The 15,899-nt window shown below is 41.3% G+C and overlaps 1 protein-coding gene across 1 annotated transcript in view; it reads left to right on the plus strand.

Moving 5' to 3' along the window:
- The first annotated feature begins 8,606 nt into the window (after positions 1 to 8,606).
- The window catches only part of appl2 (adaptor protein, phosphotyrosine interaction, PH domain and leucine zipper containing 2), a 33,456-nt gene continuing 26,163 nt past the window's right edge, over positions 8,607 to 15,899 (plus strand). Inside the window, exons 1-5 of the mRNA XM_049573263.1 lie at positions 8,607 to 8,723; positions 10,952 to 11,050; positions 11,727 to 11,786; positions 14,312 to 14,383; positions 15,342 to 15,429. Of these exons, the coding sequence (XP_049429220.1) occupies positions 8,667 to 8,723; positions 10,952 to 11,050; positions 11,727 to 11,786; positions 14,312 to 14,383; positions 15,342 to 15,429 (376 nt within the window). The 5' untranslated portion in view covers positions 8,607 to 8,666. The remainder of the gene's footprint in view (positions 8,724 to 10,951; positions 11,051 to 11,726; positions 11,787 to 14,311; positions 14,384 to 15,341; positions 15,430 to 15,899) is intronic.

The raw sequence follows: 15,899 nt of genomic DNA on the forward strand, positions 1-15,899 counted from the left end.
AATCCAGCTACTTGCCAACTAAGTCCAGAGGGTGGAAATCCCAGATGTAAACCTGGAAGCTAGAAATTTTGGGTGCGTATAGACAAATTCGGCGAGCGATTTCTGTATGCCGCCATCTTGCGGCTGCGCCATTGCTGCAGTGACATGTGTCAGTCATTAAATGCTGTCAGTGTGAACTTACTCTCTGGCCTCCGGTAACTGATGAAGGTATCTTAAATGAGTACCGATATTAATATAGAGATCATTTGTTTGAGCGATAAGCAGGAAAGATTAGAGTAATAGGGAAATAACAGACTGTATCATTAAAGACTGTGTGATATAACGTTAGCATACCTTACATGTGCTGACGTTAGCAAGCTAGTAGTGTGACATTTAATCATTATGGACAGGCTACGTGACCATCACATCGCCTTCAATATGATGTGATGGTCGTCTAAAAGGCAGTGTAAAATTTGCCCGACCCATTCGGAGCTCAGGTAATTTTGACCCTCAATCAGAGACCTGTAATTGCTGTTTTTTTGGTCATCGGAGGCCAGGCAATCAATAAAATATTCTTGAATACCTAAAACAAAACACAAACACGTGTTGTTGTTTTTAGTCACGTAGCCTGTCCATAATGATTAAATGTCACGCTGCTAGCTTGCTAATGTCAGCACACGTAACGTATGCTAACGTTATATTACACAGTGTTTAATGATACAGTCTATTATCTCCCTATTACTCTAATCTTTCCTGCTTATCAGCCTAACTAGGGGCTGGTACAAGGCAAGCCTGAGCCAGCCCTAACTATAAGCTTTATCAAAGACGAAAGTCTTAAGTCTAGTCTTGAATGTGGAGACGGTGTCTGCCCCCCGGACCGCAAGAGGAAGATGATTCCACAAGAGAGGAGCCTGATAGTTGAAGGCTCTGGCTCCTGATCTACTTTTGGAGATTTTAGGGACCACGAGTAACCCTGCATTCTCCGAGCGCAGAGTTCTGGTGGGATAATATGGCAATATGAGCTCTCTAACTGTGTGTTCACACCAAACGCGATGGATGCGATGTCATCGCCTGTAACACGAGTATCGCGTTGCTTGATCACAAATGTCACCTTTTTGATCATCGCTTCATCACTTCAATCGCGATGACGCAACCCTCCTCCCACAATTTTCTTCACCTCCCGCTATTTTCTCATCAACCATGGCTGAATTAACTACCATAGCTGCTCTTTATCTGTTGTGGACATCTGATTTGGATTGGAGATCCAAATGCCGCCGTGTCTGGGTTCACAATATCCTCCAGAAACGCACACAGCTGAGACATCAGTAGCGTAGTGGATAGTGCCGGTGCCCAATGTACAGAGGTGATGCTTCGCTGCAGCGGTTGCAGGTTCGATTCCGGCTTGCAACCCTTTGCTGCATGTCCTCGCCCCCCCCCCAATTTCACACTGTCCTGTCAATTAAAGGCAAAAAGCCCAAAAAATAATCTTTAAAAAAAAAAAAGAAACGCACACAGCTGGGTGAATATCATCACCTCCTGCAAGAGCTGCGTCTGGATGACGGTTGTTTCCAGTGGTACTTCAGGCTGACACTGGCCCAGTTTGAGGACCTGTTGGCCCGTATCGGTGCGAGGATCTCCTGCCTGGACAGCAACTACAGGCGCTCCATCCCAGCTGCGGAGCGCCTGTCCACCTGTCTCCGGTTAGTTGCTTATAATTTCTTTATGAAAATGAACGCTGATTGGATATCGCGGCACAGCGTCACGAGATGTCGCTTGAAAAGGGGAAATTTTTCAACTTCAAGCGACACACGCAATGAGGCGATGGACGCGTCATCGCTTCATCGCATCGCTCTTATCGCCTGAAACGCTTCGCCCGAAGTGACATCGCGTGTCATCGCGTCATTTACATTGATTTTGAATGGAAACTTGTGGCGTTCATCGCTTCCATCGCGTTTGGTGTGAACGCACAGTAAGATATGATGGAGCTTGACCATTTAGAGCTTTATAAGTTAACAGTAGGATTTTAAATTCAATTCTGGATTTTACAGGGAGCCAGTGCAGAGAAGCTAAAACAGGAGAAATATGATCACGTTTCTTAGTTCCTGTTAGTACACGTGGTGCTGCATTCTGAATTAGCTGCAGAGTTTTTAAGGACTTACTAGAGCTACCAGATAATAGAGAGTTACAGTAATCCAGCCTTGAGGTAACAAAAGCGTGGACCAATTTTTCTGCATCTTTTCAGGTCAGGATAGGCCTAATTTTCACAATATTATGCAGATGAAAAAATGCAGTCCGTGAGGTTTGTTTTAAATGAGAATTAAAAGACAAATCAAATGTTACTCCGAGGTTTCTTACAGTAGTGCTAGAGGCCAGAGCAATGCCATCTAGAGAAACTGTGTCATCAGATAAAGAGTCTCTGAGTTGTTTCGGGCCAAGAACAATAACTTCAGTTTTGTCTGAATTTAACATCAGGAAATTGGTGCTCATCCAGGTTTTTATGTCTTTAAGGCAATTATGAAGTTTAGTTAATTGGTTACTTTCTTCTGGCTTCATAGATAAATACAACTGTGTATCATCCGCATAACAATGGAAATTTACAGAGTGATTTCTAATGATGTTACCTAATGAAGCATATATAGAGTAAATAGGATTGGTCCAAGCACAGAACCTTGCGGAACTCCAAAACAAACTTTAGTACGTAAGGATGACCCATTATGAACGTGAACAAACTGAAAACGATCAGATAAATAAGATTTAAACCAGCTTAGAGCAGAACCTTTTAGGCCAATTAAGTGTTCCAGTCTCTGTAGCAGAATTTGATGGTCAATTGTGTCAAATAAGTAAAGTAATATCTCAAATACTGGAAAACTCCTTGGTGACTTTTTCTGTAACACCAATATAAAAAATTCTCACTTGCTATGACATTTGAAACAAAAATTCTGAGCTAATTAGCAAATGTCGTCATGCTAACATGCTAATTAAGATGGTGAACATGGTGACAATTGCACCCACTAAACATAAACATGCTAGCATTGACTTTGTGAGCGTGTTAGCATGCTGACATAATACTTTAGCTAAAATTAGCTTTGAATGTACATTTTGGCCACATAGAGTGCTACTACTTTTCTACAAAGGACACAATAATGGACTTAGAGAGGTTGACTTGTAAGCAGTGGTGTAATGGTAGTTGATGAGGCAGATGTATAACTAGGTAGATGGGGAGGTTACCAAAGGAGGAAGTGGGTAAACTATTCTATATATTCCAGTAGCTTTGTGTCTGAAAGGTGGATATACTGTAAACAGCAAGAAAAAGAAGTGGATATACCACATATATCTACATATGCCTTTCACTACACCACTGTTTGTAGGGTAACTTCATGTACTTGTAGAGTGTAATGCACTGTCCCAGTCACAAGCTTTTCCGCTCTAACAATTCTTCTCTACTTTCTCCCGAGAGTGTGTTTCCTCAATCAGCTGAATCACTGCTTTGTGAAATCCAGGTTAGTTCCACTGACATTAAGCGTCTCTTTTTATAGGCCAGACTTAGCTGCGCCAGCAAACACAATTATCAAAGTCAGTACCGAAATGCCTTATCTAATTTAGAGCCACAACTTAACCAATTAAACAACACAAGTCCACTGGGGAGGAAAGAATGTGCTCCTGCTCAGGCTGCCCGAAGCTTGATGAGGAGGCACTGCTTGTCACAGCCTGCCTGCATTATCAAGACACAACACAACAAGACATGAAGGTCTAAACAAGTCAATTACACCATTAGTGATAGCTAAAAGAGAGAAAGAAAATAAATATCGGAGACAATTTCAGTGTTGCATCTTTGTGTTTCATCTGCTTTTGAGGATTTTATTGCTGTTCTTAAAATAAATCAGATTACATTGGAAACAGTGAAATTATGATAGTTCAGTTCATTTTACAGTTGTTCAAAGTAAAGTTTTAAAAGTCTACATAATGTTGCAGTAAAGGTTGCATTATAGGGTGGAGATTTTTTTTCTTACTTTTTGTTCACCTGTCAGTGCTAGTAGTCCCCAGACCAATTTAAATCTTTAATAATTTTATGCTGTATAAGCTTTGTTATAGAGATTAGGTTGTACCCAACAAATAGCTGAAAGTATACCAGTACTGTTCTGTGGTAAAATATCTATAAAATAACTATTGGAAATCTCAACTTGTCTAATACTGGCTGAAAATAAAAGTGAAACAATATAATCCTTGTTTGACTCCAGTGTTATCAATATGTTTTAACAATGAATAATTTTAATTCCCTAATCATTTATTGACTTCATCATATTTTATATTTGGGCATCTGTTGTTTGATTTACTCAAGTAATAATTATTTAAATTACTTGCTCAAACATCATTAATTTAAACATCCATAACACAGGTGTCAGACTCTTAAACATGTTGCTCTTTTTCAAGAAAATCCACCCTGAAACATACAAATTTAAAAATAAGACCAATCCACATAGGAAAATAATCTATTTCCATGGTCAGAAGAAAACTTTACAGTATAATAATAATAATAATAATAATAATAATAATAAATACTAAGTAGAGTGATACAAGGAGGTTTTAAAAACATGTACTATTATTTTTCTAATTATATTATTAATAAATTATTCTAATATCTCAAAAGACATTTTTCCTTTTACTCAGTCAATAGCTATTTAAAGTCACTAGAAAATCACTGTGGTATGAGTCATTGGTATGAAAGGCATCTACTAATTGTGAATTGGATCAATGGTGCAAATAAAACAAAGAGTCAGAATGTGTTGTTTAACAGATTGGCAGTTCCCCCACTTCAAGACTAAGTTATTGACTAAGTGTCCTTAAGTGCACTGTAATTCAGTTATCCCACAGAGGACATCCTGTAACGTTAAAGGTCTGTTAGATATAACATGGGCTCTTACAGGGCATACAGTACAGTGGAGGGTGTAAATTAGATCAGATTACTTGAAGGTAAAAGAGGAAGCCTGACATTAAAGATAACAGTCGGTCAGAATATCTGACATTTGGAGAGCAAAACAGCTCATTTTTTTCATTCAGGATGGGATGACTCAAGCTAGGATTTTTTTTTTCCGGATGTGTGCAGCCTCTGCAGGAAGTGTGTAGTAATTAGAGAGCCAGTAGCTCCAACAATATTGGGCACATCACGTGATCTGCCTATAATTAGGCAACTGTGACCGAGACAAAACATGACGAGAGCTGGAGGATGATGATTTCCAGGACTTAGTGAGTAGATGTGATTTTAAAAGCCATGTGGTACTTCTCAACTATGTTTTGTACCTCATATTCGTTTATTTTGCCAAAAATAATTCCCAGATTGTTGCCTTACAACAAACATTTTAATGATCATATGTGAACCCAGAGCTCTGCGGGTAATTCCATGCATCTAATGCCTCATACTGTTGACTTGTCATGTACTGTAGGGTTTGGACTGAAATTATACAAAATGTATTGTTATCTGACTTCACCTTTGTCTCTGAAAAAATAGAAGAGTTTTTTTTTCTGTCATCTTTATAGACTGAAGGATTAATTAATTGATAAAGTAATCAATGATGAAAGTAACTGCACAGTCCTGATGTAGTAGTGTATAAATCCACAAGGTCATTGTTGAAATAAAATCTTTTGTGAAGGAAAAGATCACAGGGTGAATCAAAACTTTTAATGTAACCCACAGAGACTGGGATACATACCCCTCAATATTTAGAATATGTGCATTTGTAACCCCCAGTAAAAACATGAAATTAACTGAAGGCTTTTATTTTGACAGAATTAAAGGTGTATACACATTAAATTGATGCAAAAAAAAAATCACAAATTGGTATGTAATGAATTCACCACAACGCATGAAAGTAAGTGATGACCCTTAAAATTTTCTGGCAGAGGACCCCCCGGTGTCCCCCCATTAATGAAACGAAACCTACGCCCTTAACCTACACCTGTATCCATAATAGGCTTAAGTTTTGAAAGAGTGTCTCATTCTGCGATTATTATATATTTTGTGAGCTACATTTTCAGACACATCTCACCATTTTAAACTGCCTTTCCCTTTACAAGAGGATTCTAAGTTGATGCTCCTGTATGTTCGTACTCCACAATCTAAAAAATCAATTCATGAGTATCAAACTATAATAATATATGTAGAAATATGACAATCGAAGGGATCAATCTGCCTCAGTGATAAGTAATTTTTACTTTTAATACTTTGAGTTCATTTTTCCTGCCAATATTTCTGTACTTTTAGGTAACACTTCGAAAGCAGAACTTTTAGTTGCAGTTAAGTATTTTTTAATTTTTTAAAAAAAAAATTTTACATAATAATTACATTTCAGTAAAAGATCTGAACACACTATTGAAGACTTGCTTTGCTCAGCCTTTGGTGAACCAAGATTGTATGGCATATTTCAGCCTTGAAATAGTATTGTATCGGTGTAGTGTGATGCTATGCAATCAGTCATTTTCGAAGAGTTTTTGAAAAAATGTCCTTTGAAATTAAACTCTGCAACTCGTGTAATAAAACCACAGGCCCAGAGCTGCAGTTTGGTGTATTTGGTGTGGCCCAAAGAGGCCCTTGCTTTGGCCTTTTCATCAATGCTAGCAAGATGCCTCATTCTGTAAAACTGGAAGTCTAACCTGCCCCCTTTGTTTAGACGCTAGGTCAATGATGTCATGGCTCACTTGAAGTTGGAAAAGCTCAGGTATACCACTCAAGGATAAGTCAATGGATTCCATTAAGTATGGCAACCATTCCTGGACTATTATAAGTATGTTTATACTTCAAGAAATTTAATTTGATTTAATACCTATGTGGGGCGGCACGGTGGTGTGGTGGTTAGCACTCTCGCCTCACAGCAAGAGGGTTGCCGGTTCGATCTCGGGCGTGGGAGCCCTTCTGTGTGGAGTTTGCATGTTCTCCCCGTGTCAGCGTGGGTTCTCTCCGGGCACTCCGGCTTCCTCCCACAGTCCAAAGACATGCAGATTGGGGACTAGGTTAATTGATAACTCTAAATTGTCCATAGGTGTGAATGTGAGCGTGAATGGTTGTTTGTCTCTATGTGTCAGCCCTGCGATAGTCTGGCGACCTGTCCAGGGTGTACCCTGCCTCTCGCCCGATGTAGCTGGGATAGGCTCCAGCCCCCCCGCGACCCTCAAGAGGATGAAGCGGTTAGAAGATGAATGAATGAATGAATAATACCTATGTGTGCCTATATATTTTGTATATTCATGTGTATTAAGTTGAGGTGACTGACTAGGATGCCTCCTAGGCGCCTCCCGCTGGACATGTCCTGGGCACGTCCCACTGGTAGGAGGCCCCAGGGTAGACCCAGAACACGCTGGAGGGATTACATATCTCGTCTGGCCTGGGAATGCCTTGGGGTCCCCCAGGAGGAGCTGGAACGTGTTGCTGAGGAGAGGGATGTCTGGGGTGCTTTGCTCGGCCTGCTGCCCCCGTGACCCGGCCCCGCATAAGTGGATGAAAATGGATGGATGAATGGATGTGTATTAAGTGCATTTAGAGGTTGTCGGTGAAGATTCTCAGTCATCGAGGTCTTGGTAATCCTAAGTGCTAATATCATAGGCAACTGGACTTGCTTGCGTTTCTTGAAGACGTTTCGTCTCTCATCCAAGAAGCTTCTTCAATTCTAAATGACTGGAACGAAGTTGCAGGCTATAAACTGTGTGGGTGGGAACCCTTGCAGAGTTGTAGGGGTGACGTGAGCTCTTAGATTCAGAGTCGTTAACGTCACAATGTGGGTCGTTGACCCACGTGGCCACCATGTGAGCCGTTAGGGTCAGGTGGGACCAGGGATGAATGGGTGTGAAGTCGTCTGGGGAGGGATCCCAAGACTGCATTGTGGGTGGGGGATAAGTAGTGTCGTAAGCCACCCCTTCTGTTTAACGATGGTCATTCCAGCTTGACGTAGATGGCTTCTTTTACTCCTCTTTCATACCATCTTTCCTCCCTGGCCAAGATGTGCACATTGCTGTCCTCAAAGGAGTGTCCCTTCTCCTGTAGATGTAAGTGGACAGCCAAGTCTTGACCCGAGGAGCTGGCTCTCCTGTGCTGTGCCATGCGCTTGTGGAGTGGTTGTTTTGTCTCCCCAATGTATAAATCTGTGCATTCCTGGTTGCACTGAACTGCATACACTACATTACTCTGCTTATGTCTGGGTGTTCATTTGTTTGTCTGTGCAGGCCAGTTTTGGGGAGGGTCTGGTTGGGTTTGGATGTTGTGGGTTCAGAGTGTATATGTTCCATTTTTCTTGTTTCTTGGTTGTTCTGAAAAACCAACAGGAATAACTGAAAAATAATAATAAACTCTGCAACTCTCCATATGTCCACACGGAGTCGCTGTTGATACTAAAATGGTAAAACCCTAAGCCCTAAACTTACATCGACTTTAATATTCAACCTGCCTATTCAAGATTTGCACCTAAAACAACCATATTTAGAGAAATTAAGTGAATTAAATATAAAACCATACAATATGTAGTTTAGAGATAAAATGCAACTCTGTTTTTTCCGGTCACAAGTTGCTCTGGGATGAGATCAGCCCGGGCCCGCCTCCAACTCCTACGTGTTCCCCTCACCCAGCGCAGAGGCTTCTGGGAAACCGAGTCCACGCTCTGAATAATTCAAGCTCCCATACCCTCTCCTCCACCGCTAACAAGATGCCGGCCGTACATCACAAACTGCTCCTGGAGGACGCTTTGCAGGACAGTCCTCAGGTAGGCCTGTGTGGGTTTTATCACGTTTAAAGACACGACTGTCACAAACAAAAGACGTAACCAGCGCTGGAGTTAGCTTACCAGCCCAAACAATATCTTGTTCCTGTTGTAGGCGGTTTCCACTGGCCGTTGACAGCTCCTAGCTAATTGACACATTGTTATGGGAATATAACCCTCTGTCAGGAGTGGCTGCGCCTCCCCGCTGAAGACAACGTTATAGTTTATGGAGCTTGTCGTAATTATCGGCGTTAATGTGTGTCTGTCATGTTTAAAAAGCCGCCGCTCGTCATGGAGCTCATCTGTCCGATATTCTGCTGTACATTTAAACGCATAACACTATGCATGACGTCATGGACATAGCTCAACCACAATCAAACTCCTGTGATGTTTTTATTTCACAATGTCGTTTGAAGTTAGATTGTGAGGCAAGACCCTGCTTTGGAGCCGAACTGGGCCTGAATCACAGGATATGGGAGGGGTTTCCATTATCGGACTCCACTGGTATTAGTCAATCGCCTGCAACAGGGCAGCTGACAGTAGTGAATACCATATGTTGTTTCATGGCTATGTGTCTGGAGTGCAGTGTGAAAGTTGCTCCCGGAGCACTAGGCCTCGTGCATGGATGTCAGTGATGCTGGACTGAAATATAGGGCAGCCTTTGTTCCATGCACATCTAATGTAGCCTGTTTACAGCTGTCTGTTGCACCACTCTTTTTCCCAGACAGCGCTGACCTCTTTGATGTTCTGCTTAAGTGCAATCCATGCTGGAGGGTCATGTCTCTCTTTATGTTTTTATCCTTGAAAATGCAGTTTGCTCCCAACAAGAAATAGGCCTGGTGTCTGTCTATGGTGAAATGTAAACACAGCAAAAGCAGACAGATAATTTCCTTTTGGTGTGAAATGGCTCTCAATCCCTCTGTGGTGAAAGTCAACTGGAATGAACTGTAAACAAACTTTAGCCAATGGGTGTGTTCCTCTCTGCTATATCTGCCCTGCCTTGCTGCACCTGTTTATGGAAAGAAACTACACCCAGACAGGATTTTCTCAGTTTGCATAGCCAGCCTGCAGTAAAATTATTCCGCCTTTAGTTTCACTTCAAAGCTGCACTTTCCTTATGCCTCTGCATACAGCAGCTTCCCTCATTTCTTCCACACCGTGTCTTATGTCCTCTTTACACTTTGAGCAATGTTCTTACATCCCTTTTATGAGTTACAGGTTTGTATTCAGGTAGAGGGAACTGCTGAAGCCTCATATAAACTTCAGATAAACTTAAGAGTGTATTTGTGCACAGAAAGGGGACTTGCAATAAGAGGGGCATCTCTTAAAGGAGCAGTGTGTAGGATTTAGTGGCATCAAGTGGTGAGAACTGCAGAGTGCAACCAGCTGAAACTTCTCCCATGTGCCGAGCATGAGCTCCCGCTTAGGATTCTTTCAATGTTCATTGCTCAGGAGGTTTTTACCTGGAGCCGGAATATCCGCAGAGGTCTCCTCTGCTCCAACACAAATCTACAGGTGATTAAAACTGGCATAAACACTGAATAAAGACGTTTTACGGTACAAATCAGTGTTAGCCCAGCACCTGCTGTGCTGTACTCACCTTTTTTTCTCCGATAACTTGTGATCCAGACGTTCAGGAGGTTTTTACAGGGAGCTGAATTATCCACAGACGTCTCTTTCTCTCCGAAACAAACACACACGGTGATTTAAACTGGCAAAAACACAAAATAAAACAGTTTTCCGTTGATGAAAAGTGTTTTTACGATGCTGTTTGGCTCATTGCAGAGGGGCTGCTTCTACAGTGGCCAACATGAAAATGTGAATGGCCCTATCTAGAGCCAGTGTTTGGTTTGTTCGTTAAGGGCTACTGTAGAAACATGGCAGTGCATCATGGTTGACTCCGTGGTTGAGAACCCACTCCCCATATAGCTCTTCTAAGGCACTATAAAACATGACGGTTCATATTTTTAGGTGATTATGCACTAAAGAAAACATACCTATTATAATATATTCCATGTCTACCAATACATCCCCCTAAATCCTACACACTGAACATTTCATCAGGAGGAATGATTACAGCAAGTAATACCTGTTTCACTGTTCATATGACTTGTTTTCAGACAGACTTGAAAAATGTTGAACCTCTTTTTAATAGCTTATTTAACTATTCTCCCGTCTGTTCACGCTGCTGTCATGTTCATCAAAAGAGTGTTTGAATGTTTGTTCCACAGACTCGCTCCTTGCTCAGTGTGTTTGAGGAAGATGCTGGGATGCTTACAGACTACACCAACCAGCTGCTACAATCGATGCAGCGTGTGTTTGGAGCCCAGGTACTGAACAAAACACAAACAGATGCAAATATGCAGACTCTGTTTCCTTCGCCTTGTGTGGCTCTGAGCCATGTGTTTGTTTTCCCTTTAAAATCTGAACTAGAGTTAACTTTATTTGCCTGGTTGAATATGAAGCATTTGCATTTTCAAACTACAGCGGAGCATTGTTTTGGTTTGCACTGAAGAGAAGATGGTCCTTTTGAATAAACAAATACCAAACTGGGATATTATACACTCATATTTACAACCTCACAAATGCAAACTGAAGAATAAAACATTATGTAAAATCAGTTTTCAGTACAATATACGCAGTAAGAGTGATGTGCAGTGAGAAGCATAAACTAATCTTGTGCTGTCAGAGTGTAGATAGTCTCAACTCAAATGTTGCAGCCACAGTAAATGCTTTATTTTTCTCCTGACAACATCCACGACTTATGTAACATGACGTCAGACCTTTTCCGAACCAATTATCGTTTACTGGTAGAGCTGACATTTCTATGACCCATTACCTTGTGCTTTTTCAAAGGAATTTTCAATTGAACTCTGATTCACCTGTTGTCCAATTATTTATTCCTTCCATGTCTGAAAGGGAGAATGACAAATATAAAAGCTACAGAAAAATCCTGAGTATTGCAGTCTGTTAACTTTGCTTTTCCCCTCTGTCTGCCTCCTACAGAGTGAGATGGGGTTGGCCACAGAGCAGCTCTCACAGCAACTTCTGGATTATGAGAAGAAAGTAAGTATGTAAGCATAATTTCCACTGGGGGATGAGGGCGACGAGTGTCATTTTCATCGTTAAAGGTTGATTTTTTTTGTACTGCAGTCTCTCTGAAGCTTGTCCTCTGACTGACCAGCCACTAAAATCCAGATTAGAGAAGAGAATAGATCATAGAAATGTTCCATATGCTTTTTAGAGTTCAATTATTACCATTCGCTCAAAGCAATGAGCTTAATGAGCAGCACTAAGTGGTGCTTGATAACAGTTATGGGTATGATTGCATCATAAAACAGAGATACACCCATCAGTGTTATCATTTTCATTTGACCTTTTGTTGCATGTGTGCATGTGCGGCTAGAAAACCTACAACTACCAGAATGCAATGCACTTTTCTGTGATGATTTTAGCACAGTATGGTTTGATTCTGCATCAATTAAAAGGCTGGGAGAATAAACACTCCTATTGGTGGATGATGTAATCACAGACTGTGTAAATAATGGATGTAGCTACCATGACGTCACCCACGGGTTTGTGGACTGCCCTTTTAAAGCTTCGAGTTTGGCATTTTGGCTGTTACCATCCTGGTTTTTTGAAGCCAAAAGTGACAGTATTTGGACGAGGAGATGACGCTGTGGAGGAGTGAGGGGTGGATCTGACTGAGAAGGCAAGGACACTATCGGCATACAGTCTGTCACTCACCGGCCTGCCCTTAAGATGTGTAATTCTGGGCCTTAATAAAATGTAGAGAGGTGAGATATAAAATAAAATTCACTCCCTGTACAGTTGACATGAATGTTGACATTAGCTGTAGATTTTTGGCACATCTGCATTGGCTTCAATTTTCATCCCCAGAGGTTGCTGCTTGGATTCAATGCGAGGTGCTCATCCTCTAAACAATATGACAGCTGGCTGGTAACAAACCGTTCTGTGTTACAGGTAAACAGTGCATTAAAATCTGTTTTCGAAACCATTTTAGGTGAGAAATAAGCAATGCAGTATCAGAATTTTGGTTTATATTTGATCAGCACTGCTTAGTTTTATGGTTTAATGTCAGTTTTTTCAGCCCCTGCTTTTCACACTTCAGGAAACAGTGTGGCGCCCACCTCCTGTTCACAAACTCTTGTATTACAGCCAAACAGTGCACTAAAATATGTTTCTGAAAGTATTTTAGGCGAGAAATTGACAATGCAGTATCAGAATCTCGATTTATATTTAATCAGCACTGACTAGTTGTACAGTTTAATCAGATTTTAGTCTAGGTTTGAGAGGGGGAGTGAGAGAAAGAGACAGCTATTTCTTCTCTCTACTTCTGTACTCTTTGTGTCTGTGGTGGTGGGCAAAAGAAGACATGGAAGTACAATCTGAAGTTCGAGTAACAGCTCTTGAGCCAGCGAAAATTCCGTCACCCAGTAGATTTGAGCTGAGAGTTGAGCATAGAGATCTTGCGCCTGGTAAGACAGAGGAAAGTTTACCATAGATCATATACTCAATACTACCCACGTTATTTTACAAACTTGGTGGAAAATCGGTAAAGTATTCCTTTAATGAGCAGCAGTGAGTGGCCTTTTTTGCCCCCTTGTATTCTCATAGTGGGTGAAAAGGGCAACTCTGTTAATGTTCTATAATAGTTATGTTTGATTGCAACAAAAAGAGACACACCCATCAGTGTTATCAATTTCCTTTGAACTCTTTCTTTCCATGTTTGAGTTTGCATGTGTCTGCCACACCTCGTCTTTTCATGTGTGTCTCAATGAAATCTCTGAGCGTGAAAACACCTTGAAGTAGAAACACCTCTGATTGATTATCTATCATGGACTCTTATTTTGTGCAGCCAGCAGGAACAAAAAAATAGAATAGATGCTTAAATCAACACAGCAGGTATATTACAGGTATACTAAGCAGGATTTCCCTAAAAAAAAACATGTATAGACTCACAGAGTTAATCCCTCTCAGTCATCACTTACAACCCCCTTGAAGTGTGTGGCGGTGTGTTTTTCTGCAGAGACTCTGACCTCTGTTTGCATTTTCTCATTTTCTTTTATTCTCTGTGTTCAGGATGTTTATGGGTGTGTATTCCCACAGTGCTCAGTTGAGGTCGAGATTTATAAAAAGACAGTGACCAGGTTGCCAGAGTGTAAACAGCAGGCATCCAAGACACACTGCGCAGAAAAAACACAAATATAGTGAAGCCAAACACCAAAAGAGATTGAATCTGGGGTTGGCTTTTACTTTCACTTTCGCAGGCGAGCATGTTAACAAAAAAAGAACACATTCTGGATTGCAGAGTGGATGTTTGTTAGAAAGAAAATCTGCAATGAACTATAATGGATGCACTTTTAGCTCCCTTAAACAAGACTTAAAACTCAGCATCTTAGCACATGGTTTATTAGCATCTTTGGCCTTGTGCCATGGAAGGGATGTGCCAAAAACCCTGGCAGAATAGACTATTTTTTAACTGTTTAGCACCTCGTGCAGGCTACATCTACTCTACATTATGCAGTTTCATGGTTTAAACTTGTTCCCCCTCCCTTTCTCCTGTCTAGAATTTTGCCCTTGGAAAAGGTGATGAAGAGGTAATCACCACGCTGCAGAACTTTGCCAAAACTGTAGGGGAGGTGAGTTGCCGTTTTGCTGTTTTATGTGTGTATATTTATGTGTGTGCGCACTTGCAGCAGAAGGGAGAGATGATATATTGCAGCGCAGTCAGTAGTTGGTTCTTTATCATGTTACAAAGGATATTGCACCTGTGCTCCCCTTAGCACGCTGGCAAAAATGACCTCAATGAAAAGACCTGAGTATTATCCTCCCTGTAAGACCGGAACTGATTGTATACCGACACTAAGAGGGGAGCGGTGAGGTGGATATGATGCCTATCGCAACGGATGGATGGCCGAAGGGAAGCAGCAGTGTGTAAATAGATAGATGGATGAGGGAAGGGTGTGTAGACTCAGGTACATAGACAAAACAGATGGGCCTGTCACCCTCAGCCATGGGGTCCGCAAGCCTGCCTAGTCAGCACTCAACAGGATTTAGGACACACCAATCCACATGTACAAGCTCAGAGGACACAGGTTGATTGTTTGCTTGACCTTTACCTCATGATTTACAGAGGGGAACTCATTTCACAGTGAGAATTAGGCTCGCTGCTGCACCTAATCCTGTGAACTTTAGCACTTGCTAAATCGCTCAGATTAAACTCAGTGTCAGCTTATTAGATGCCAGAGTGTAGCTTGTTGATAAGCATGGAGAATTATAGCAGGATTTGCTTGTGTGTGCGTGCGATGCGTGGCCCTGTTTCCAATATCAGAGTAAACAGAAGGTTTTATTATGCTCTTGTACTGTTCTGCAATATGGGCTTTTTATGATGCAGCAGAGGCATTGTCTGCAGTTATGCACCCATTTCACTTGAAAATGTTACTTTCCAGCTTGCTGCAGGAATATCTGGCAGCAAATGGCAGTGTACATATTAAAATAAATTGAACTCCCTCAAGATGTTTGGCGAGGGTACATCTTCTGTTTGTGTCCTTGTGCAGCACCTGATATTTTTTGTATAATCTGTTTTGTTTCGTCCAGCTGAACTCGCTCCACTCTGAGCTAGCCAACCAGATGGCCGACAGCATGGTGTTCCCCCTGATCCAGTTCCGAGAGAAGGACCTTACAGGTAGGAACAGACACACACACACACACAAACAGAAAACTTATCATAATGCATTTGTGTTTCTCAAAGTATTTTGGAGTAATTTATGGCTCTGTAACCAAGTTGATATTGGAGAGATGACAAAAAATAAGGGAGAAATGGAATGGCAGGAAACAAAGGTCCTCAGCCAGACTCGAACTGGGACGTTGCAGTAGATTGTCAGGCCAAACCCCTTGGCTACCAGACCCCATCATAACATGTAACTGTCACATTGTTACAGATAATATAGAGTCAAGGCTGACTGTAGATTATCTGTAACCTTGCAAAGGACCAAATACCAGAGTATACTATATGAACATGTAGTAGATGAAAGCTACTGCTGTCTACATGAATTACACTTGTAGCGCTAAATAAATGATTGACATAATGACTGTACTGAGACAATCTGACAAATATAACATAATAAAAACATTAATGTTAGTTGAATATTCTCG

Source organism: Epinephelus fuscoguttatus, linkage group LG4 (assembly GCF_011397635.1).
Source record: "Epinephelus fuscoguttatus linkage group LG4, E.fuscoguttatus.final_Chr_v1".
Taxonomy (NCBI): domain Eukaryota; kingdom Metazoa; phylum Chordata; class Actinopteri; order Perciformes; family Serranidae; genus Epinephelus; species Epinephelus fuscoguttatus.